The 25,611-nt window shown below is 34.7% G+C and overlaps 1 protein-coding gene across 2 annotated transcripts in view; it reads left to right on the forward strand.

The window, feature by feature from the left end:
* The window catches only part of LOC126722995 (scarecrow-like protein 22), a 33,591-nt gene extending 9,495 nt beyond the window's left edge, over positions 1–24,096 (forward strand). Inside the window, exon 2 of one of the 2 annotated variants that reach the window (XM_050426167.1) lies at positions 22,446–24,096. In XM_050426167.1, the coding sequence (XP_050282124.1) occupies positions 22,446–23,909 (1,464 nt within the window). In that variant the 3' untranslated portion in view covers positions 23,910–24,096. Of the gene's footprint in view, positions 1–21,125 lie in introns of those variants that run through there. The other variant, XM_050426165.1, reaches the window with a different exon arrangement.
* The last annotated feature ends 1,515 nt before the right edge of the window (positions 24,097–25,611 follow it).

Here is a 25,611-nt window from a genome sequence, read left to right on the forward strand (position 1 = left end):
CTAATGCATAAAAACTTGTTCAATTTTTCAACATTTACCAATAATTGACATGTACCAAGAGTCTTAACCAAAAACCCCAATTTTTTAAAATTCCATTTTTCAAAACCAAATCAAATTGATCAATTAATCATTACACTAGTTAGGAAACATCATATAATGACATAATTCATCAATTACAAAAGTCAATTTTATCAAATTTAAACCAATTGAACAAAACCCCAATTTCTCAAAATTTCAAGCCCTAGAATTTTCAATCCTTCTCAAATCACAAAATTAATCCAATTAATGCATGAGATTCATATGTATATGACCTAGGAACGAAAATCCATTGATTAAATTTGAACAAAAACAATCCAAACATCAAAAATATCAAAAAAATTTGTTCGAAATTCCTAAGAAAATGCATGAAAAATGTAAATAACTTGAAAAACGAAGGGTATGTAGGTCTTACCAATATGTGAGCACAAAAACCTTTGATGATTTGTGGAGGAAAATGACAAGAAACCTTGGATTGGATCGGTCCAGAAAGAAAAGGAAGAAAAAGAGAGAAGACTATTTTGAAAAAGTGATAAACACACGAGGGAAAAAGTCTTTTATTTTTCTTTTCTTTTGAATTTCGATCAGTCGAGTACCGATCGGGTACCAATTGAGCTAGATGGAAGGTTTACTTTAAAAACTTTTAAAATTTCGATCGGTCGAAAATTGGATTCGATCAATCGAAAAAACAGTTCGACTGATCGAGCACTAATCGAGGAGCAATCGAACCATGCAGAGACCAAGCTTAAAAACTCAAAGGATTTTTGATCAGTCGAAAAACACATTCGATTGATCAAAATTTTGGAAAACAAGATTTTTGAAAAACAGCTGAAATTTTATGTAGAAAACACTCAAACCATATAATTTCATGAATGAAATGCATGAGAATGAGTTTAAAAGTTTTTCGAAAACATTCGTTTTCAACCCAGAACTTTAAAAACAAGATCTTCACACATTTTACCCCCAAATTTTCAATCCAATGAATACATTTTGTATCAAAATCATAGAATATATAATCTTGGATGGCCAAACCAAATTCACACACAATTTCATGTACTAAGTTTAACACAGAATAACTCATGAAGTGTGTGCAACTAGTAGCAGCATGAGATACATGTGAGGCGATAGTAATCAACCACAATTTCTATATTATTCATCACATAAGTTTGAAAGTGACTATCATCTAAAAAGTTACATCATATAACTCCCACATCTCCTAAAAAATAAGCTTGCAATCTTGCATTTTATATTTTATTTTAGCCTTATTGTTTACATGTATTTTATTTATTTATTTATTTATTTCTTTGCCTTTTATTTATTTATTTTAAGGCTACACCTTATTTTCTTTTTATGCATGTGCTACACTTTCTCAAGCACAAAATCTTATTATATGCACTAAGGTGTTTATGATTGGCTAGTAAATAGTGGTGAGATGATTATTTATGCCTTTCACTTAGAATATTTTAGTTCTTACAATCAAAAGAATATGACTTCAAAATCAAGATCATGTGATTAAAAACTATAAACAACTCACACACAACATGCAATACATAGCTAAAACTAGCAAAGTGCCAAAAAAAAAAAAAAAAAAAAAAAAAGCTCAAATAAGCTAATCAAAGTACATAGGCATGTTATGTAAAGATAATATGGCCAACCTAAAGTACACATCCATGATATGTAATACAAAACACATCCTTCCACATTCCTCTTTTCATTTTTTTTTTATTAATTTTTGAAAAAAAAAATAACAACTTAATATGAAATGCATGAATGTAATGCAATGCAAATCCTAAAAGCAAAAGAAAATAAAAACATCAAGGAAAAAAAAAGTCACAAAGGATTTTGAGATGAAGCACAAGGACCATGTTAGAAAGACTCAATTAGATTGAGCCTTTTGCATCCATAACCTCTTATTATTCATATTTGAATGATGAGTAACTCCAACATTGGTATAAAGGTTTAAAACCTTTGCTAATTCACCAATAAGTACCATAGGATCTTGTGCTTAAGGCACAAGTACTTTTTGCTTATTTGCTTACTTTGCAGCTTGCAACTTGAAGCAATTTGGGCGAGTCTGCCTAGCCTTTCCACAAAAATGACAAACCCACAAAGATTTATTATGCTTCTTGTCCTTAGGGAGGTTAGGATTCTTGAGCTTAGACTGTTTTAGATTAACCCTAATCCTCCTAGGAGCAGGAACCTCTTCTTTTGATTTGACAACCTATATATTTGATGGCTCAAAAGAAGGAACATAATTTGTGGAATGAGTTTCAGATGCAGAGATGCTATCAACAAAAGCTAAACCCGATTTGTCTAAGGGAGACTTCTGAATACTCAACATGTGATCAAGTTTAGAACTAGTAGACCTATTTGTTTGTTCTCTAGCAACAAATAATTCTAGTTTTAGGTTCTTAATCTTATCAAGCAACATCATATTTTTAGTCTTCACCTTATTAACTAGTTCATTAGCATCAAGCAAATTCAACAACAAGTTTTTCTTTCCATGTTCAAGAGTGGCAATCTTCTTTAGCCCTAAGTCCACACTCATAACAGCCTTTGCAACAACCTTGCATAGCTTGTTATAAGCTTCTTGCAAGTCAGCACACTCAGAGAGTTCCCCATCAGAGGGGTTCTCTTCAACCAAAACACTTTCATCAACTACAGCAGTAGCTGTGAAAGCAAAGAAGTTTCCATCTTCATCACTTCTAGACTCATGATTAGTAGACTCATGATTAGAAACTTCACCATCACTAAGGGTTACAATCATAGTTTTACCTTTTGATCTCAAGAATGTTGGATATTCAGATTTCACATGACTATACCTTTGACAACCAAAACATTGTTGACCTAAAGAATTATTAGAAGACTGACCAACTTTTTCTTTTGATTTTTCAGCATTATTGATTTAGTTGGTTCATTTTTCTTAAAATTCTTAGGTTCAACGTTGTTTCTACCTCTTGCCCTTTTGTTGTTATTCCTAAGAAAGTTTCTAAAGTTCTTGGCAAAATATGCAATTTCTGTAAAAGAGAGTTCATCATCAAATCCATTGTCATCAACATCATCAACTGACTTAAGAGCCATTGATTTGGATTTTTTTGTTTTGGGTAGGTCTAACTCATAGGACTAAAGAAATCCTATAAGCTCATCAACAAGGACGGAGTCCACATCCTTGCTTTCAGTAATGGCAGTCACTTTAGGTCTAAAGTCCTTAGTTAAGGATCTAAGTATCTTCCTAACAATCTTAGATTGATCATAAATTTCACCCAAATTATATGCAAAATTAACAATATCATTAAGTTTAGCATAGAATTCATCAAAACTTTCATCATCAGACATCCTAATGCTTTCAAATCTAGTTGTTAACTGCTGCAACTTGTTTATTTTAACTGCTTTTGTGCCTTCATGCATAGTTTGGAGAATTTTCCAAGCAGTATAAGCAACCTCAACATTTGAGATTCTCCTAAACTCCTCCATAGAAACAGCATTAAAAATAGCGTTCATGACTTTGCTATTAAAAGCGGCTGCTTTTTTTTGGGATGTTAACCACTCATTAACAGGAGTAGTCGGTTTCTCCCATCCGTATTCAATGGAATTCCACACTCTCTCATCTATAGATTTCAAGAAGGCTTTTATCCTCACTTTCCAATAGGCATAGTTATTCCCATCAAAGTGAGGAGGGATCACAAGAGAGTGACCGTGTTCCATGACAACAGTGGTCAAGGATCAACTCTTAGATCAAGAGATCTAACATAAGAGCTAACCTGCTCTGATACCACTTGTTAGTTTTTAGACCCCTTAATACAATATGTTTAACCTAATATTAAGCTAAGTTGATTAACAAGTTTGTTAATTAGATCTAGGTTAAACCAATATGTGTGTGAGAGACCATGAAAGTGCTTCTCAAAAAAGAGAGAGATTGATTTTGTGTGCTTTTTAGGGCACCTCTCTTTTTGGGTAAGTGGTGTGGAGTCGCCATTTATTTTTTATACAAAAAATAAGAAAAACTATATACAAAAATACATGATTGAATAATTCCTTTATTGATTGAAAAAAATACATTTGGTAAATTGAAAATTACAAGGCTTTGGGTCCTAGCTACAATCAGCCCAAAAATAAGACAAAGATAAGACCTAAGTCTACCTATCCAAAGAAACTAGATTCGGAGGCTAGGTTACGGAATGGGAAGGTGTTAGGCACCCATTCCGCCTAGACAGAATCTACTCTTCTAGATTCTTGTGACCTATGTACCCCTTTTATGCATACTATGAATGATATGTATCCTCTTCTTTGTTTAAAAAAATTCAGATTTGTTTTGGTGATTAAAAAAAATTGACTTTGGTTTATTAAAAAATACCAAATTTGTTTGTAATATGTAGAAAAAATGGTTTTTATAGATAAAAATTCAGATATGTGTTTATTACATAAAACAAAGTCTTTTGATTTGAAAAAGTATCAGATCTGTTTTTGAGAACTAGAAAAAATTGGTTTTTGGTTTGTAAAAGATCAGATCTGTTTTATGATGATAAAAAAAATGGTTTTTGATAACTGGAAAAAAAAAAATCAAATTTGTTTTTCATATGTTCAAAATATATGGACAAGATTTTTTATGAAAAGCGTTTCACTCATAACATGAATTTATGCTATATGAACCAAACAAAACAAACAGCCATAAACACAATCATGCATAATCTTTTTCTTTGTTTCAAAATCCGCATATGTTAAAAAAATTAGATCTATATCTATAAGAGATACAAATCATTTTTTGATTTGAGAAAAATTCAAATTTACATCTAAGAAAGATGCAGACATGTTTTTGATTAAAAAAAAATTTCAGATTTACATCTAAGAAAGATACAAATCTATTTTTATTTTAAGAAAAATTTAGATCTACATTTAATAAAGATGCAGATCTGTTTTTACTTTAAGAAAAAGAATTGATTATATGCAGATCATTGAAATTAGGAAAAAGATTATAACAATTATATGTAAAAAATTCAAGATCATGCTTTAAACCAAACAATGATTAACAATTCATGTATATGGATAAAAAAAAAAAAAAAAAAAAAAAAAAAAAAAAAAAAAAAAAAAAAAAAAACATGCATCATCATAAGAGAAAGACATAAAAGAAAGGAAATGGTGATTGAAATCAACCTCTTGCATGTCTTGTTCTTGAGAGTATTTTTTAGGGTTCAAAGAAATTTATTCAATTATCTTTGGAACCTAGAAACCCTAATTTCAACAGCAAATATTAGAGAGGGGATCAACAAATATGAGCAATTTGTGAGCCTAAAAGTGTGTGCCTCTCAGAGTGTAAAAAAAGTGTCTTGGATTATGAGATCCAGTCTTTATTTATAGAGGCTGGAAAACTCTAAAAAATAGACAGGGATGATTAAAATGCGAATCCGGACGCATCCTTCAGCGAAAAGGTCGAAAATGGTGTGCCTTATCGTCACTCGAAGGGAGTTGGGCCTTAGCCCTTAAGGGTGCAATTCGACCCTTTTAAAGTATTGTTCAGCACTCCAAAAGTGCTGAATGGTACTCTTGGGCACCAAACGTGCTTTCGTGTTTGGGTGCGTTTTGGACTCCCCTTTTAGGTTTTCTAAGATTTTTATCTCTTTTTTGGATAATTCGAGCTTTTTCAGGAATAATTATCTTGTAGAGAAATACCTTAAAATAAATCTCGATAAAGTTCAGATTATCCATAATTTTATTGTTATCCAATCATCCATTTTATTCCTATGCAAGCAATCCTATTTAAAATACTAATTATCAACCAATCACAAAATTACTTAATTAATTTTAATTTTTTAGCCAATTAGAATTAATTTAAATTAATCATGCGTGGTTGATTCTACCTAGACACAATGTATGCTGACCGTGCAAATTTGATCATGAGATATCTTTCGATCCGATGGTCCGATTTAGAAACCGGACACATCATTGTGACTGTTAAAACCTTAAGATCATTTTTATGATACACAATGAATGAATTAATGCATGTAATGCAAGAACAAATTGATGCATGTAATGCAATCATGATTTTTGGGGCACACAGATGGTTATTCCAGTCATTTTCCTTGATTAAATCATGGGTGCAAAATCGAGTGTCTATAATGTGTAAAACAAATATAATGCGAAAAATAAAGAACACACAACTTTGATGACCCAGGAAAACCTAACTGATAAAAAACTTGGGGAGGATTTAACTTAGCTATCCTTAAGGTAAAAATAGATCCATTATGAAAGAATTGAAATTTGTACAATAAGACTTAGAACACTAACATCCTATTGCTACCTCGTGTGGAAAACTTACTATCATAACCATGTGACAGCTTCGAGTCCATGGATTACTTCTTTCCTTGATCTGTAGCAACCATAAGTTCTCCTACTTGTGACTTTGAGACTCCACTCAAAGGTTTCAGATATTCTTGAAAGTTTTTTATGCAACAACTGAAGCAATCATCAAGTTCTTGACATGAATCTTGATCTTGATAACTCTATATGTGTGTATAAAGGTAAACACCTCTCAAATCTCATAAAAGATTCAACACACAACTCAACAAAGACCTCTAAAACGTAGTTAAGGCTTTTTCTTTTATACATGGAGTGAAACACTTAACCCTACACGTCATATGGGCTTGGGTTGGTTTGAGAATTCTGCATAAAATTACTGATGCATGACTTTTGATCGTACTTTTGATTCTTGAAATATTTCAATGAATCATTGTTAGAAAAAATTACAAACTCCTTTGGGATTAAGTAATGCTCCCAATGCTTTAAGGCTCGAATAACTGCATACAACTCTTGTTCATAAGTTGACCACTTTTGTCTAGCTTCATTTAGTTTTTCACTATGAAAAGCAACCAGGGGACCCTCTTGAGAAAGAACAACACCTATCCCCACCCCGCTCGCATCACATTCCAACTCAAACACCTTATCAAAATTAGGGAGTGCCAAAATTGGAGATGTAGTTAATTTTTCTTTAATTATAGAGAAACTCTTCTCAGCCTCTCCAACCCATATAAATTTTCCCTTCTTTAAACAATCAGTAATAGGGGCGACTATGTTACTAAAATTTCGAATAAATCAAAGATAAAATGTAGCAAGGCCATGAAAAGTACATACCTCAGAAACTATCTTGGGAGTTGGCCATTCCCTAATAGCATGCACCTTCTCATCATCTACATGAATACCTTCAACACTAACTACGAACCCCAAGAAAATTAACCAACTAGTCAGGAAGCTACACTTCTTTAGACTAATTTACAACTTATTTTCCATCAACACAGTCAACACTTCTCATAGGTGCTGCACATGCTCTTGATTGCTACGGCTAAAAATTAAGATATCATCAAAGTAGAAAACAACAAATTTTCCAATAAAAAGCTTGAGTACCTAATTCATCAGTTTTGAAAGCTTGAAATGTGTGAAAACACAAGAGCTTGTTTAGACCCCCAATTCAAATTACGGCTTGGTTGATTTTACACTAACTTAATACTAAGTGCGGAATAGTGTAAACACAAGCATACAAACAGGAGAGCTACTCTAATCCATATTTAAAGCAACACAACAGTAAAATGAAATGAACAAGAGTAGGGAAGAGAGATGCAAACATAGATAACATCGAGACGTGTTATCGAAGAGGAAACCGAAGAACTCGACGAAAAACCTCTCCGCCGCCCTTCAAGTGGTAATCGATCCACTAGACAATTAGTTGGGATACATGGGTAAGCAAGAGACCCTCCAAGCCTAATCTACCCGCTATACCTAAGCCCTTCAAGCTCCTACTCTAGCAAGGCTTCTCAGAACCGTGTCTTGTCTAGCTCTTCGGATCCCGTAACAAGCTCCATGTTGCATCTGTCATCCTTGGCTTTTTCCAATGTTTCCCAGCAGCACCAAAACCTCACTGGACACTCTCGAAAGGTGTGGTAAGTGTTTGGGCTATTAACCTCTCAATGGTATGGAAATGGAGAGGTAGGAGATGAGGAAATCCCACAAACAAAGGTGTAGAGGATTGTTGGTATAACAATATACCAATTTCTAACTCTCAAGTGTTTTTGCTAGGGTTTTCTCTCAGAAGCTCTCTATCACATTTGTGGGTAATATGGGTATATATAATGAGGGTACAAAAAGTGTGTATCAGGCAGTACAGACTAGCAGAACAGAATGTTTCGCAAGTGTCTTGCGAGAAGACCTTACTCGCGAGACACAGCTGTTTCCATCTGTACAGACTCTTCGCATTCCAGTCATGTGCAAGGCACATACTTCACTTTGCGGGAAGCTTAGTCGATAGACACCCGCGAGAATTCTTCTGGCTTCACTTGCTTGAGTCTTCACACTCTCTCTCTCTCTCTCTCTCTAACGCACAACCCTTACAATCACATCCCACAATAAATAGAGGGTACACAAGATTGAATAAAATTACAATCAAATTTGGCACGGAATAAAAGCTAACAAAATACATATTTGTAAATCACAACTTTACAATCTCTCCCTTTGGCTATTCCGTGACAAAACCCCTAACACAGACTTTAGACTTAAACGTGAGTTTGGGAACAATGACAAAACTCACTCACACCTAATCTAGAAACTATGAAGCACTTGTAGTTTATACCTGTAACCTGAAACACTCGCACACAAACAAAACTTTCATTAAACTTATGACAAGTTGAACACAAGGTATGAGCAAGAGCAAGCATAAAGTGACCAAGTTTGTAAACATTTGATAACATGTAAACAAAAAAATTGATCACACAAGGTCAGTCATTAAAGAATGACTCCAATGAACATATAACAAGTAAATGTTCATCTGGACATGTATAATAAAGCAATCACTTATGATTACTTGCATGTCCAATCACACAACCAATGCAAAATACACGAAGTATATGCATCTAGGAACAATCCTACCAAGGCACAAGTGTGAAGTACTTAAGACATTTTAGCAATATCTAAAAGTACACAGAGAATGCTACACAAGCATTGAGATAGTCACAAACTACAATATTTTAAATAGCTAAGCATAATCATGAACTATGAGCAAAGCAAACATAGTTAATGTAGCACAAAGCTCTTTCTCTTTTTCTCCCCCATCATATCACTCCCCCTATCATGAATTTTAGGAACTGTGATGAACTTGGAACATATATACTTGTAACCTGAAACACTTGCACAAAACACATTAAACCCTCAAGGTAAAGCAAGTAATAAAATGACAAATATAATGTAACAAGTAAATTGTGATCAAGTAAACAAGATGTGAAACATAAGAGCAACTTGATCATACACCAAAACAGTCATATAGAAATGACTACAATGACCACATAGCAAAGCAAATGATCATCAAAACAAGCATAAGGATGTATGCATGTTCAACACATAACCACGATGCGATGAGAGCAATAAAGCATAAACCACAAAGCACCATAAAACAACGAGAAAACAAGCATAAGGTAAAGCAAGGTTTTCTCATAAAAGAAATTTTCTCATGAAAGAATGTCTTCTCCCCCTTGATATATACATCTCCCCTATGAATTTCTCCCCCTACGAATGTGCATGAGATAGAATTTCTCCCTCTAAGAATGTGCACATGAGTCATAAAATCTTTTTCCCCTTTTTGTCACGAATAGGCAAATGAATCAAGAGGAAGGAGGGAAAGAAAAGAAGATACGAACAAGGGTGAAAGATGATGCATGAGGGGTGCAAGATGAATGAGAAATTGAAGCTCAAACGAAAGACAAAAGCATCTTAAAAAAATGCTACAAAGCATAAAGAGCATGACATGTTAAGAATGATGGAACATGATGTAAACCTAGGCATGAAAAAGACATAAGAACATGTCATATGTGCTAAAAGGTCTAAAAAGACTTAACTAACATTAGTGAATGCAAAACATGTCAAGTGTTAGAGTGTGTGCAGCAAAGGTGCAACTAGTGTGCATGTGAGATGCATGACCAATGCATGAATAAGCACTCACGGGGCAAAGTATATAAAACACACCACCAATAATCAAAACATGAATAATTATGGTGATCCCCAAATTTTGGGCATTTTATTAAACACTTAGAGTGCACACACTCCACACGTATGATAACAAAGCAAGAGCATATGAAAATCTTGCCTTAATACATGTTATTTTTGCCACAAGGGGCCAACATCCAAAGCAAATTATCATTTAAAAGAAAGCCCAATAAAAAAAATTGACAAAAAATAAGTTTTTCAACTCCCATTTGAGAAAATCCCAACTATGAACATAAAACTCCTAAAAACATAATCTAAGGACCAAAAATCAATGAAAAGAGTTAAAGATTACCTTAGAGATGTTAATAGAATGAAAAACACTTGAATTTAGTTGGGTTTTGATGTAGAAACATTAAAACATGGGTTTGAGAGAAGATGGGAGGCATTTAAAACAAATGTCCCACGAAATAACCTTTAAAAAGCTGATTTGGAAATTTTCGTTGGTATCTCGCTGGTATTTTGTTGGTAAGTCTTACTCGCAAAACAACTGCGAAATAGTCACGAAACTCTCTATGTAAAGCTGAAAATCTTGAGAATTGGACCATTTAACTCCTAGCTGAGCTTACACGTGAAATGGGTCACAAAAACACCCAAAAAACATGTTTTTTTCACACAAAAACAATTTGAAAAACATTGAAAAACATGGGTGATACAAATCACTTCCAAAAGCAAAAAAAAAGAACACAAATCTTTTTGGTTTGATCCACATATGGTTGAGTACACATACATCACATTTGAACATGTACAACCACACAAATGAAATAGCCATTCATTGAACATTAAACTTGTGTGTTGTGTGTGTGGATCAAGTGTGGAATAATCCTTAGACTAGAGTGAAACTTCAATGATCAATTCAATCAAGTCATACACAACTGATACGAAATCAAGTAGTCTATCTCAATTATAGAAATGAGCATATATGACCTCCCATAAAAATGATTACAAAATCTTTGAAGCTTTTCATTTGGCTTTTTTACAAATCATAACATTTGATCATTTTTTTGAATAATACATCTCTTTTTGAGATTGGTACTTGACATTTTTGATATTTCAACTTTTAGATTTAGTCTTTGGCTTTTTGAGTATCATACATTTTAATACAAAAGTCGCTTTCCCTTTTTCCTAGTCAAATACTAGTATGTGCGATAGACTTTTGCAGCTCATTATCTCTTTTCATTTGGAGATTTACATTTGGTGAGCTCTATAGCAAAAACATAAAAAATAAAGTGCGAAGAGATATAGGCACAAGTTTATGCAAGTATCAAGACCATCAAGACTATTGATCAATCATTCATGACAAGCTTGAAGATCTATTTACAACAATCACACATAGTTTTCAAGATTTCTCCCACAAAGATATATGTGCATACATAACAAGCTAAGCTCGTAAATGCACTACGTCATTAATACGAAGGTGTTAGGCCAAACTCACATATGATATGTGCTCAAAACTTATACGATCAAACTTTTTGAATTTTTCACTTTTTATATGGTTTTGGATTTTTACACACACAAAATAAAGACATAAAAGTAAGATCAAAAACAAAAACAAAAACAGAACAATGCATATAAAGAGATGTAAGATGTACAAATGCATGACAATAAAGCATCTAATGCATGAAAGGTCCTATAAAGATCGAAAGAATTAGATCAAAGACCAAAAGAGCACAATCTCAACCATAAGAACCCTTCCTCATCCAAACGGAATGATTGTTTGGAATAAGTGTCTCAAGAGAAGTGAGACGATGGTTGAAAGAATGAGAACCGAAGATGCACATAGACAAGGAGGTAAGAGCATTAACAACTTATTTCAACAACATACAATTTTCCCCCAAATCTGGTTTTGCTTTCATAGCACACCTTCCAAACAGCTTAAGTTTCTCTTTTCTTTTTATTCTTTTAAGAGCTTGAAACTTAGAGTAATGTGGTCTAAGATGACCAAAGGCACCATAAGTGACAAACAATGTGTTTAGGTCCACTAGGCTTTTTAGGAAGGGATCTAATACCATGGTTTTATTCTTTCTTCAACATGGAGCATTGAGGTTTTATGTGACCGATCACACCGCAATGGTGGCAAGTAGGAACAAATTTAGATCTACTCAATTCCCTAGGATGGAACCTAAACAGAGGCTTAGGCTTAAGAGCCTTTCTCTCCACTTTTTGATTTCTTTTGTGTGGAGGAATGTACACTGATTTGTCCTTTGAGGTAGAACACACAATAGGCACAAAATCAGGTATCACAACATAATTGTAACAAATATTTTCTTCTATTTTAGCAACAGGTTCAGCAATCAAACACTTGGCATGTATCTTAAGAGATTCATTTTCAGATTTAAGATTATTAACAAGTTTGTTAGACAAAACAAGTTTAGCATCCAAATCCATATTCAAACATTCAAACTCTTTCAGCTTTTCAAGAGAAATTTCAGCAAGATTCTTATATTTCTTAACCAATTTGTTGGATTCATTGAGCTTAACAATCAAATTATCATTTTCACAAAATAACTTGCTTAACTTCTTTTGAAACTTCTTAAGCATCTTTCTTCAAGAGTTTGATGTTAGGAATATTAGCAACACCCATAGATTCATGTAACATGGCATCACAATCATGAGGATAAATACTCATAGAGGCATTTTCACAAACACATGGCATGTTACAATCAACAACATCCATAGAAGCATACAAAACATTATCCATGGAAAAACACACAAGAGGTCAAGGATCACACTTAGGTAATCAAACCAAATCAAGTGTACCCGCTCTGATACCAATTGAAAGCTCGAAATGTGTGAAAACACGAGAGCTTGTTTAGACCCCCAATTCAAATTACGGCTTGGTTGATTTTACACTAACTTAATACTAAGTGCGGAATAGTGTAAACACAAGCATACAAACACGAGAGCTACTATAATCCATATTTAAAGCAACACAGCAGTAAAATGAAATGAACAAGAGTAGGGAAGAGAGATGCAAATACAGATAACACTGAGACGTGTTATCAAAGAGGAAACCGAAGAACTTGGCGAAAAACCTCTCCGCCGCCCTCCAAGCGGTAATCGATCCACTAGACAATCAGTTGGGATACATGGGTAAGCAAGAGACCCTCCAAGTCTAATCTACCCACTGTACCTAAGCCTTCCAAGCTCCTACTTCAACAAGGCTTCTCGGAACCGTGTCTTGTCTAGCTCTCAGGATCCCGCAACAAGCTCCATGTTGCATCTGCCATCCTTGGCTTCTTCCAGTGTTTCCCAGCAACACCAAAACCTCACTGGACACTCTCGAAAGGTGTGGTAAGTGTTTGGACTATTGACCTCTCAATGGTATGGAAATGGAGAGGTAGGAGATGAGGAAATCCCACAAACAAAGGTGTAGAGAATTGTTGGTATAACAATTTCTAACTCTCAAGTGTTTTTGCTAGGGTTTTCTCTCATAAACTCTCTATCACATTTGTGGGTAATATGGGTATATATAATAGGGGTACAAAAAGTGTGTATCAGGCAAAACAAACTGGCTAAACAGAATGTCTCGCTGGTGTCTCATGGGAAGGCCTTACCCGCAAGATACTCGTGAGACACAGCTGTCTCCATCTGTACAGACTCTTCGCATTCCAGTCATGTGCAAGGCACATGCTTCACTTCGTGGGAAGCTTAGTCGCGAGACACCCGCAAGAATTCTTCTGGCTTCACTTGCTTGAGTCTTCACACACTCTCTCTCTCTAACACACAACCCTTACAATCACATCCCACAGTAAATACAGGGTACACAAGATTGAATAAAATTACAATCAAATTTGGCACGGAATAAAAGCCAACAAAATACATATTTGTAAATCACAACTTTACAAGTCTCATGAAAGTACTGGGTGCATTTGATAGCCCAATAGGCATCCTTAGCCATTCGTACAAACCTTCCTTTGTCTTGAAAGCAGTTTTCCACTCATCCCCAAGTCTAATATGAATCTGATGATTGCCGCTACGCATATCAATTTTGGAGAACACCTTAGAGCCCTCCAATTTATCCAGTATGTCTTCCAATATTAGGATGGGAAATTTGTACCCTACTGTTATTTTATTGATAGCACGACTGTCTACGCACATCCGCCAACTTCCATCTTTCTTTGGCACTAACAATGCTGGCACTACACATGGGCTCATGCTTTCTTGAATATGCCCCTTACGAATCAACGTTTCAACCTTCTCCTTGAGTATCTCACTTTCTTTTGGGTTAATCCAATAGTGTGGTAAGTTTGGTAAACTCACACCAGGTACAAAATCTATGTGGTGGTGAATGTCTTGCATGGGTGGTAAACCTTCTAGTAAATCTTCAGGGATAATCTATTTAAATTCTTCAAGTAAAGGTTGTATTGTTGCAGGAACCTCTACCATTGGTGACTCCACTCCTTTCACAATTAGAACATAATTCTCACTAGCCTCTTTTAATAAACTCAACATCGGAGCTAGTAATATAAAGGAATGACTTCCCCTTCACTTTAGAAGTTTTGGGTTGGTCTCCTTTAAACTCATTAGGAAGTATAGCAATTTTCTTTTCTTTCCACCATAAAATATAAACATTCTTCCTACCCTTATGAGTTGCATCAACATCCTGTTGCCAAGGTCTCCCCAATAAAATATGGCATGCATCCATATCAACTACATTGCAAACTACATCATCTTTATAAGAATTTCCAATAGAAATAGGAACACGACAAATTTCAGTTACCTTTATAGAAGGACCTTGCTTTATCCAGCTGATTTCATAGGGAAATTGATGTGGCTCAATTGGCAATTGTAGGTGCTTGACAAGTGCTTTTGAAACAATATTCTCATAGCTACCATTGTCTATGATCAAGTTGCAAACATTCTGCTAGACTGAACACAGTGAATGAAAAATTCTATGTTGCTGAGACGGCTCCTCTTGTTTTGGAGTGTACAGTAATCTTTGCACCACACAGGAAACATGTTCAATCCCTTCTTCTGCAATTTCAGCATCAAGTAAATCATCGTTGCTTTGATCCTCTTCTACGTCTCCAACACAATTATCCTCACAATCTGCAAAGTGTACAAGCTTACGTGCTAGACATACACTTGAATTATGACCAGGCTCACCACACCTGTAGCACTTGTTGGAAGTAGGTCTATTGTAGGGGTTCTTAGCAACATCCCCATTATGTACCCCACTAGTTTGTCTTGGAACAACACTATTGCTACCTTCAGTTCCTTGCTTGCCTACAACAAATGAATGAATTGGAACTCTTATAGGTTGTTTCTCTTTTTCAAAATTATTACGGGGCAATTCAGAAGTAACTTGCCTGGAAATTTCAAGCCTCATCTATTGACCAAATAGGCTATAAACCCATCTTCTCCTTATTGGGAATTTCAGGCCATTAATATATGCACAGTTTGCTGCACATCTGTCTTTGATAAATCACAACATGCTGCCAGGCGAAGAAATTCCGATGTGTATTCAACAACAGATCAAACACCTTGCATACAATTCTGATACTGGTGAAATAAGTATTGTTCATAGTCAAGAGGTAAAAATATACCCTTTAATAATTTCTTCATCTTCCCCCATGTCTTCACTTCCCCTTTTCCTTGTCGTCGACGATTATTTTGTATTTGATCCCACCAAGCAGAAGCTCCACCTTTCAATCGGTATGCAACCATTCTGACCTGTTTCTCTTCTGGTACATTCATCATCTCAAATAATTTTTCAACTTCATAGATCCAATCAAGGAATGACTCAATATCAAGATTCCCATAGAAACTAGGAATATCGACTTTTAGACGATAATCCTTAGCCTCCCTATTTTGTCGAGGCTCCCTTTGATACTCTCCATATCTTCCATCTTCATCTTCAGAATCATCCTCATAGGTTGGTGGCCTACAGTGATTGGCTGGAACCTACCGGCCACCACCTAGACCATGAGCATTGGGCCCAGCACCATCATCTCTATTGCCTTCATGATTCTTATCAACACTAAATCCTATAGCCGCTAGCATATTATGAATCTCTTGGAGTTTGCGGTCTGTACTTTGCTGATAAGCTTGGAGTTCATCACTAAGGGCTTGTACCCCTTGTTCTTCTTCAACACGGCTATTTCGCTTGCCCTAGTTGTTCTCCATACCAGTATACTAATAAGCTTTGATACCACCTAACGCAGCACGGAAAACTTAGTAGGATAAATCTCATTCTAGCTTAACAAACCCTTGACGAATCAAGAGAAAACAAGTCTGGAATCCATCATAAATATGAGAAAACCTTAAAGGAGTATTTTATTTCAATCTGCTTCAAACTGGACCTACAAAATTACATAATTATATGAACCCTTTAGGGTTTCAGTTAGACTTCCCTAAAAATACAATCGCAAAAATACCTTTAAATTTCTTACGACATCACAAAAGTCCAAACTACGCTCAAATAAAATAGCTAAAATAAAATAACTAAACTTTGGTCGGAAAATAAGCAATAACAAATAAAAATAATTAATCAATCACATGCCCCTCCGCCTTGATTAATGAATATCCTGTTTCTCAAGAAAATATAGAGATACTTGTTCTACATCAGAACATCAAAATGATGTTCCTATTTAAGAAAAACAAAACTATTTAAAGCTTTTTTTTTGTGTGTGCATGTTCTCTTTTATTTTTTTATTTATAAAACAAAAAAGATGTATTCATGATTAGAAAAGTATTTCTTTTATTATAAAAAGGTTCATAAGTGTGGTCACTAACCTAACCCACTTCAACTCAATTTCGACATTGCGTGGATCATCTGAGTAATAGCATGCTTGCTACTATTTGAACCTATAATCTCAAACTCGTAAAATAATGGGATACAAGGGCTTTTTATCACTAAGTTATCTCATCAGATAGTGTATATATAAAAAGTCACTAAGTTAACTCATTAGATAGTGTATATAGAAAAAGTATCTGGGATGTGATTGACCTAGTGTCTCTATATTAAAAAAATTTCACTGTGGTTTTTAAGTGTAGTTTGTGGTGTGCATTTAGAACCTCTCTCTCTCTCTCTCCAAAAAAAAAAAAAATCCTTCCTTTATAAGAATTTGGAGAAATTAAACTTTACTATCCTAAACTATATCCCAAATTACACCTTGCATCCTAAACTTTTCAAATACACGTTTTGCACCTTAAACTGTGACCATTGTTACATTTTACACCCTAACATTAAGTTTTCTGTTAACTTGGACCCAAATTTAAAGTTTTAGGGTGCAAAGTGTAATCAAGAGTATAGTTTATGGTGGTAAAATATAATTTATCTTTTTTTTTTAAAGGATTGAGAATGAGCAAACTTGATGTCGGGATGCAAAGTGTAACAAAGATCACAGTTTAGGGTGCAAAACGTGCATTCAAAAAGTTTATGGTGCAAAGTGTAATCGGATGTATAATTTGAGGTGGTAAAATGTAGTTTCTCCAAACATGTGTGCATTGTCCTTTTTAATGAAAATTATTTCTTCACCGCCTCATTGGTAATTGTTATTTTTAATCATATAATTTTATTTTAATTTATATAAGGAAGTAGTGTTTTAGTCTCTGAGTAGACTATTTCACTCTCTATACATAAGACATCTTGAACATCTTATAAATCAAAAGCGTAGTAAATTGAACATGAAACCTCTCAGTTTAGGTCACACCTTAAACCAATAAGTTATCTATTTTAAACACAAATAGTTTTATGAACTATAAGGACATAGCTTCGGTCCCTGGTCTAAAAGATATATGGACCTTGGTCCAAAAAGCCCTAAAACAATGAATTTGTAGAGAGTGAGTTGGAAATCTAGGTTCTAATGAGTTGGATAATTATTATCGTAGATTCAAATGACAACAAAGTAAGAACAGGCAGCTTATATTTAAATAAGGTCGCCATCGGCTCGGTCCAAGAAGATCAGTTCTTGCTTGTCTTCTGGATTGGGTTACCAATCCGGTCTATATTGCTACCATCCTCTCTTTCTCCATTTTTTGGATCCCCTACTATCAGGGTCTCTGCTTTATTTTATACTATCCTCTTCCTCCTCTTTCCACCTTCCACGTGTAGATTTAGCTTGGTAACTTTGATATTTGTCCCATCAGCCCCTCCCTAAAGTCTTTAGGAGTAATTGTAAGACTGAAAAGCATGGTTCAGTCAGCTGCAGAGCATTCAATGCCGTGGTAGCAGCCTTATCTTAGATATTTTATAGCTCTCCTTTGTCTTGTCCCTCCTCAATACTTATAATTTCCCTGGAATGGTCCGAAATGTTGCTCTTGATGGCAGACTATGCCCCTGTCCTCGGCCTTGCCCAACCAAGGAGGGATTCTTCCTCGTTTTCCTCCTGGATGGCTCTGATCGGATTCCATTTCTTCTCTCATTGGCATAGACCCCTCTAGAAGTGTTTAACGTCCTCGGATTGGGCCTTTGGCCCAACATATATATAAATATGGGCTCCCTGGCCTTTCACCCCTACATGAACCATCAACTAATGAGTTGGAAGAAAACATTATTTGTGATAACTGAAGCGAGTATTCACATGTACTTTAATCATATAATTTATATAATAATCTATAATTTGGTGAGTCATATACTTTAATACACATTGAAATCTAGATGTGTTTAAGAAAACTAATTTTCATTTTTTTTAGAATATTATTTTCATATATTAATTTAATTTTAAAAATCAAAAAGGAAAATTTTCGCTAGTCTCACACTTAGGAAATTTTTATACTCTTTTTCTACTACTAGTTAGTGTAGGCACTTGTTTGCCGTGGAATAAAAGTAGTGATTAAAGTCAATTTTAGATTTTATTTATATCACAAAACAAAGATATAAATCATTTGATTTTTAAAATACATAGAAATTTACATTAATCAAAAGAAACCTTAATTTTCAGAATTTTGATAATTATGTCATAAAAAGTTAATCTCATTCGTATAAGAATTTTGATCACACACAAAGTTAGAATAGATATTTAATATGAGTATATATTTTATTATAATAGTTTTTTAGTACCTACTTGCTAATGGCAACGCTAATGGCAATATATTCACTCAATAAAAACTTCTAAGAATGATAACGAATATCATCATTTTCCAATAATAAGCAACTAAGTTTTGCTAAGAAAGGAAAAAAAAAAAAAGAAAAAAAAAAAGAAAAGAAAAGAAAGATAACAAAAGGCATGTGTCATCAAATTTTCAATTAAATAAATTATAAGTTTCAAAAATTTAAACATAGAAAATTAATGTTCTTTAGATAACAAATAAAACACCTTATATCATCATTCCAACTTTTCAAGCATTACTACTATCTAAAACTCAAAATATATGAAGAAAATTTTTGGGATGTTAAAATTTAATGGGAGTATTTTAGACATTACACAATAAAATATTTTAAGAATCATAACTTTTCATTAGGGTTTAACTAAGAGAATCACAATATGACATATTTGCTTTTTTCCAAAATATTAAAGGAAAAATTGCTTGATTTTAAAGTTTAAGAAGGAATTGTAAATTACCCCCAACATAAAGGATGAAAAATGCTTTTATCCTAAGTTTTTGTTTTTGTTTTTATGTGTAAACCTATGTGTTTTTACTTAAAATAGTGCGTAAAGAAAAAAATATATAAAAAGTCAACCCAAGAAAATGATATATGAAACAGTGAATTTTGGCTCAACAAAGTTGACTAAACCAATAAAAATTTCTAGAAACACAACATTTTCATAATACTTTTATAATTTTGTTATATTTTATATTGACTTGTAAAAAATTGACAGCTCAACAGTTTTGAAAATATTGTGATGACAGCAAGATGTCTTAACATTTTCATAAAAGAAATATTATGTCCACAATATTTTTATAACAAATTATAAGTAATAAGTTGTTACAGATTGTTATTGGTGGGTAAAAAAGTAATTTCATTGCCAAGTTTAAATTAGAACTAATAACAATTAATTACCTATGATTTGTTATGAAAGAGTTATGAAAAATGTTGTGGATGTAACACATTTGTTTTTTCACAATACCTTTATTTTTAGTCGTGGTTGGTTCTAATATGATATTTTATTTTTGACCTATAAGAAATTAACACCTCAACAATTGTGAAAATATTGTGCCAATTTGTTGTGTTAATATTTTATTATTTTGTGAAACATTGCAAATTGAACAAACCAAAAATAATGTTACAAAACAACTGTAACTTTATGCATTCAAAAAATAAAATAAAATAAAATTGCTAGTGAAACCGAGCAAATTGAACAAACCAAAAATATTGTAGCAAAGCAACTTTAGCTTTAGGCATAAATCTATTTTAGCATCTTACAAAAAGATTTTAAAAAATATAGAAGGTTTTTCTTTTTCTTTTTATAAAAAAAGTTTATGAATACCACAAAAATAGTTTATTTCGATAAATATTATGGTAAAATAAGGTTTGGTTAATATTCGTCGGATCTAAGACATTTCAAAACAGAATAACTTAGTCCTAAAACCCAACTTGGTCCCATCTCTCAAGGTGATTAGAGACCAAATTGGTCTGTTTTGAAATGTATTACACATGAATAACATGACTGATATTAATTCAAATATCAGAAATAGAGTCCAAATCTTCTGTCTCACTTTTCTTGCTCCACCCTATACTCTACCAATAAAAACTTGCCACATGTTCACCTAACTAATTAAATATTACCATTATTGACTTATTAATACTACCATTATTAATTAATGATAGTAATTAATTAATTAAGTGAACATGTAACAAATTTTTATTAATGAGTATAAGGTAGAATAAAAATAATGAGATAGAAAATTTGGACTCAAGCAATGTTAACTATATTTTACCTTTCATAATATAACACCGTTTTTACTGATATATTATTAGAAACTCTTAAAAGGTTCAAAATTTTCATAAATGGTCCATGACAGGACATTGAAATTTGCATGTATGGTGAAGTTTTTTTTTACGCGTTATAAATGAGAGTGGGGCTAAAGTGTGAGTGACAGAGACCCAACCAGGAGAGATAACTACATCTACAGAAAAAAACCACATAAAAAATTATAGAATTAGAAAACAAAGAAATTAGAGAGAGAGAGAGAGAGAGCACTTTCCCACTTTTAATCTTTTATATATTGCACGCATCCATAGCAACCAGAAAACACAAGGAAGACAGAGTACTCCAAAGAGAAGAGAGAGAAAACCCCACCAAAGGCTGTTTTTTCAAGTAAACAACGCCACAAAGAAGAAAAAAGATGGTGCCAAAAAATGGGTTTGTGCTATATTACAAAATTTTAGAGTCCTAAATACATACAGAAAATAAGAAGTAGAAGAAGCATCAGCAGGAGTTTGAGTTTGAGCCTTTGAGGAGTGTGGTGAAATGGGTTTGTTCATGTTGAGCTGTGCATGCATATAACAAGTGTCTGTCTGTCTTTTGTGTCAGAAAATTTAAAGCTCCAAAATTTGATTTTGTTTCTTACCTTTACTCACTGTCTGCCTCTCTCTCTCTCTCTCTCTCTCTATGCATACGGTCTAGTTGATAAAATTCACACCAAACCCATTTCTGTTTTGTGCTTTTTGAAAGTCTTTGGTGGTGGGGTTCTTGTCTTTCAAAAACTGGAGGGTTTTGGGGTATTGAGTTCTTGTGAATTGTTGTTGTTTTGGTTCACTTTCTTAGATGAAGGCCATGCCCCTACCCTTTGAGGAGTTTCAAGGGAAGGGGGTGTTAGATTTCTCTACTGCTTCTTCAGATTCATTTCCCCATCTCCACCGTCTTTACCAACAACAGCAACTACAAAAGTGGCACAACACCAACAAAGAAAATTGCTATGTGGGCACTGAGCCCACCTCAGTTCTTGACACAAGAAGCCCCAGCCCTCCAACTTCAACCTCAACTCTGTCTTCCTCTCTTGGCAACGGTGTGGCTTCAACAACAGCAACAGCAAAAGCAGCAGCAACGGCCTCAGAGAGTCACCACCAACCTTCTTCCCAAACTAGCTTAGACATAGGTGAAAAATGTGGGCTTGGAATGGAAGACTGGGAAGGTGTGTTGTCTGATTCCTCATCAGGTCAAGAACAGTCTATTCTGAGATTGATTATGGGGGACGTTGAAGACCCATCTCTGGGTCTCAACAAGCTCTTGCATCAAGACCTTGAATTCAATTCAGGTTTTGGTATGATAGATCAAGGTGCTGCCTTTGGCTGCCTTGAAATGCCCAACAATTTGTTGCCTAGCATTGACCCTTCTGCTGATTTTCCATTCAATGGTGGTGGCACCAATGCAACCAGGCTTGGCTCAGTTTCGACCCCAAATCACAGCCCCATGTTCTCTGTTGCAACAAGTAATAATCTTTTGCCAGCCTCTCTATCTCATTCACCAGCCATGTTTCATCATCAACAACAACAACTGCAGGTGCAAACAATTGAAACTGTAGATGAGAAGCCACAGATTTTCAATCCCCAGATGATACACCCGAATCAAGCCCAGTATGCTCAAAACTCGGCTTTGTTTATGCCTTTGACATATGCCCAATTGCAAGAGCATCACCTTGGTTCATCACCACTGGCAAAAAGGCATAATCTTGGGGGTATTGGGCCTAATTATCAGGTCCCCAAGTCACCGTTTTCGGAACCGGGGCAAGAGCTTCTTCGAAGACAGCAAAATCAGCTTCAGATGCTTCCTCAGCATATCCAGCAGAGGCCAATGATGGTTTCAAAGCAGAAAATGGTGTGCAATGAATTGGCAAACCAACAGCAACAGCAACAGCAATTATTATTTGATCAGTTATACCAGTTAGCAGAGCTGATAGAAACTGGGAATAATCCGGTACTCGCGCAAGAGATATTGGCGCGGCTCAATCACCAGCTCTCTCCAATTGGTAAGCCTTTTCAAAGGGCTGCTTTTTATTTCAAGGACGCCTTGCAATTCCTCCTTCATAATACTAATAGCAATGCTTCTTTGAATATGTCATCACCACCACCACCACCACCTATTAGTCTAATTTTCAAGATTGGTGCTTACAAATCATTCTCAGAAGTCTCTCCTGTACTTCAGTTTGCCAATTTTACTTGTAACCAAGCTCTTCTTGAAGCATTGGATGGCTTTGATACCATTCACATTATTGATTTTGATATTGGGTTTGGTGGACAATGGGCTTCTCTTATGCAAGAGCTCGCCTTGAAGCAAGGCGGTGGTCCAGCTCTTAAAATCACTGCATTTGCATCCCCATCCACACATGATGAACTCCAGCTTGGTTTCACTCTAGAAAACTTGAAACATTTTGCTTCTGAGATTAACCTTGCATTTGAGTTTGAATTTTTAAGTTTTGAGTCCTTGAACTCTGGTTCTTGGCCATTGCCCCTTCATGTATCGGGGAGTGAGGCAATTGCAGTGAATCTGCCAATTGGTTCCTTTTCCAACTACCCTTTATCGCTTCCTTTGGTTCTTGGCTTTGTAAAGCAGCTCTCACCGAAAATTGTGGTCTCTCTGGATAGAGGTTGTGATCGAACTGATCTCCTTTTCCCCCTCCACATAATTCATGCCGTTCAATCTTATTCGGGCCTGCTTGAATCGCTGGATGCTGTTAATGTCAACCCAGATGCCTTGCAAAAGATTGAGAGATATTTGCTACAACCGGGAATTGAGAAAATTGTGTTGGGTCGTCGCCGTTCACCTGATAGAACGCCTCCATGGAGGGGTCTTTTTTTGTCATCTGGATTCTCCCCATCGACATTCAGCAACTTCACCGAGTCCCAAGCAGAGTGTCTGGTGCAGAGGACTCCAGTTCGGGGATTCCATGTCGAAAAGAAGCAAACTTCACTTGTTCTTTGCTGGCAGCGAAGGGAGCTTATCTCAGCTTCAGTTTGGACGTGCTGAGAAGAGTTGCATTTTGGAATTGGTTTTACAACTACCAATTAATTTTTATTGCCAGGGTGCTTCATAACTTACTGTTTTAGTGGATCTCTTTTTTTTTCTTAAACTCTCTCGCCTGTTGTTCTTCTATGCTAATTGTCTATGCACATTAGGCCAATGTTGCCAATCAAGAAACCAAATATTTTAGTAACTGGATGGTTCTGTACAGGTGTCTTATGTTAGTCTTACTTTGAATATGGGTATTACTGTATTAATGTTTTTTTTTTTGCTTCTAAGGTGGTGGTGATTGTTTGTTGTACACTTTTAACAACAATGCAAAACAAGTGATCTAGAAAAGAAAAATTTTAACCCTGCTGATGGAGTCCTTTTTGGTGCATACTTCTTTGCATTTTTCTAATTGAGCATCATGGGGCTGTTTAATTTGATGTTCCTTCTCTTTTTGTGTATGCTCAAGTTGATTTTTGAACTGCACTCCTCTAGCTTGGAGAAGTCATACATATTATTCAACTTCACGCAATTTTTTTGCCAAATTTTACAAGATTTGTGTGTTACTTTAGCGTGATTTTATGACTGATTGAGGAATGATATAGCCTTGTACTCACAAGTTTTGTTCCTACAATTCTTATATGCCAAATAATGAGGAAGAAAATTAGTTTCTTGATATTGAATTTGTAATTCTGAAGGGTGGGGAAAGGGATCCAACAAAAGCATTTGTTGTTTGCATGCTTCACTCTTGCTTGGATTGCTTGTAAATGTGGTATTTCTTCAATGCCTAATTGGGAAAAGGGAAAGGTCTTTGCAACCGTAATAGGTGAATGACATACCTAGCTATATAGGATTGGTTGCAACATGGTTATCAATGTGCGGTTCTCTATGTGAGCTAATACCCTTGCATCTGGTTTAGTTCTAGCCACCAAAAATTGGCAGTGTGAAGAAGTTCTGAACATTCAATTTATGATGGTTTGATTCAAATACCACTTTGATAGAATATTTGTTTCAAACCCCTCTGTTTGCTACACCATTCTCAGGAAATTTTAGTGAGATTTGAGTCCTTTTTTGGGGCCAAATTATCTTGTTTTTCATTGTGTGTTTTGTCTCAATATAATTTACTGCCATAGTTTTATGAACATTGAAATCAACCCCATATCTTACCCACTTGAGATAAATTGTTCTAAGAATAATGGCATATAAGTAGAATGTGGATCCACGTTCATAGGTGTATGGTATTGAAGGTCTCAATGATAGGATTTTGGACTACATTCCTTTAAATACACGCATCCGTAGAACTCACATAATGCTTATGATATTTTCTGCCGAATGTGAATTGGGTGGGTACAATTACAATACAATATATAAGATTAAATTAATTGTGTTTATTATATGGTTGTATGTTTGTTGTGGACAGTGACTGCTATATTATACATGCTAATACTTGTATTATTTTACATTGAATTGGATGTTGTTAGATTGGATTTTTTAAAGGACTCCAGTGATGAAATCACATGAGTCTTGTACTATTGGACACCTAAATGATTAGATTAAACTCTTTCACTTTAAAAACTTGGAAGCTTTTCATTTAAATAAGCTATTATTATACAGAACCGTGATATTAAATTATTGAGGCCATGTTGTATGAGAGAGATATTTGGGGCTCTTGTTGTAATATCATAATTATTACCTGTGACAATGTAAAGAAAGGAGGCAA

The sequence above is a fragment of the Quercus robur genome, chromosome 4 (genome assembly GCF_932294415.1).
Source record: "Quercus robur chromosome 4, dhQueRobu3.1, whole genome shotgun sequence".
Lineage (NCBI taxonomy): Eukaryota > Viridiplantae > Streptophyta > Magnoliopsida > Fagales > Fagaceae > Quercus > Quercus robur.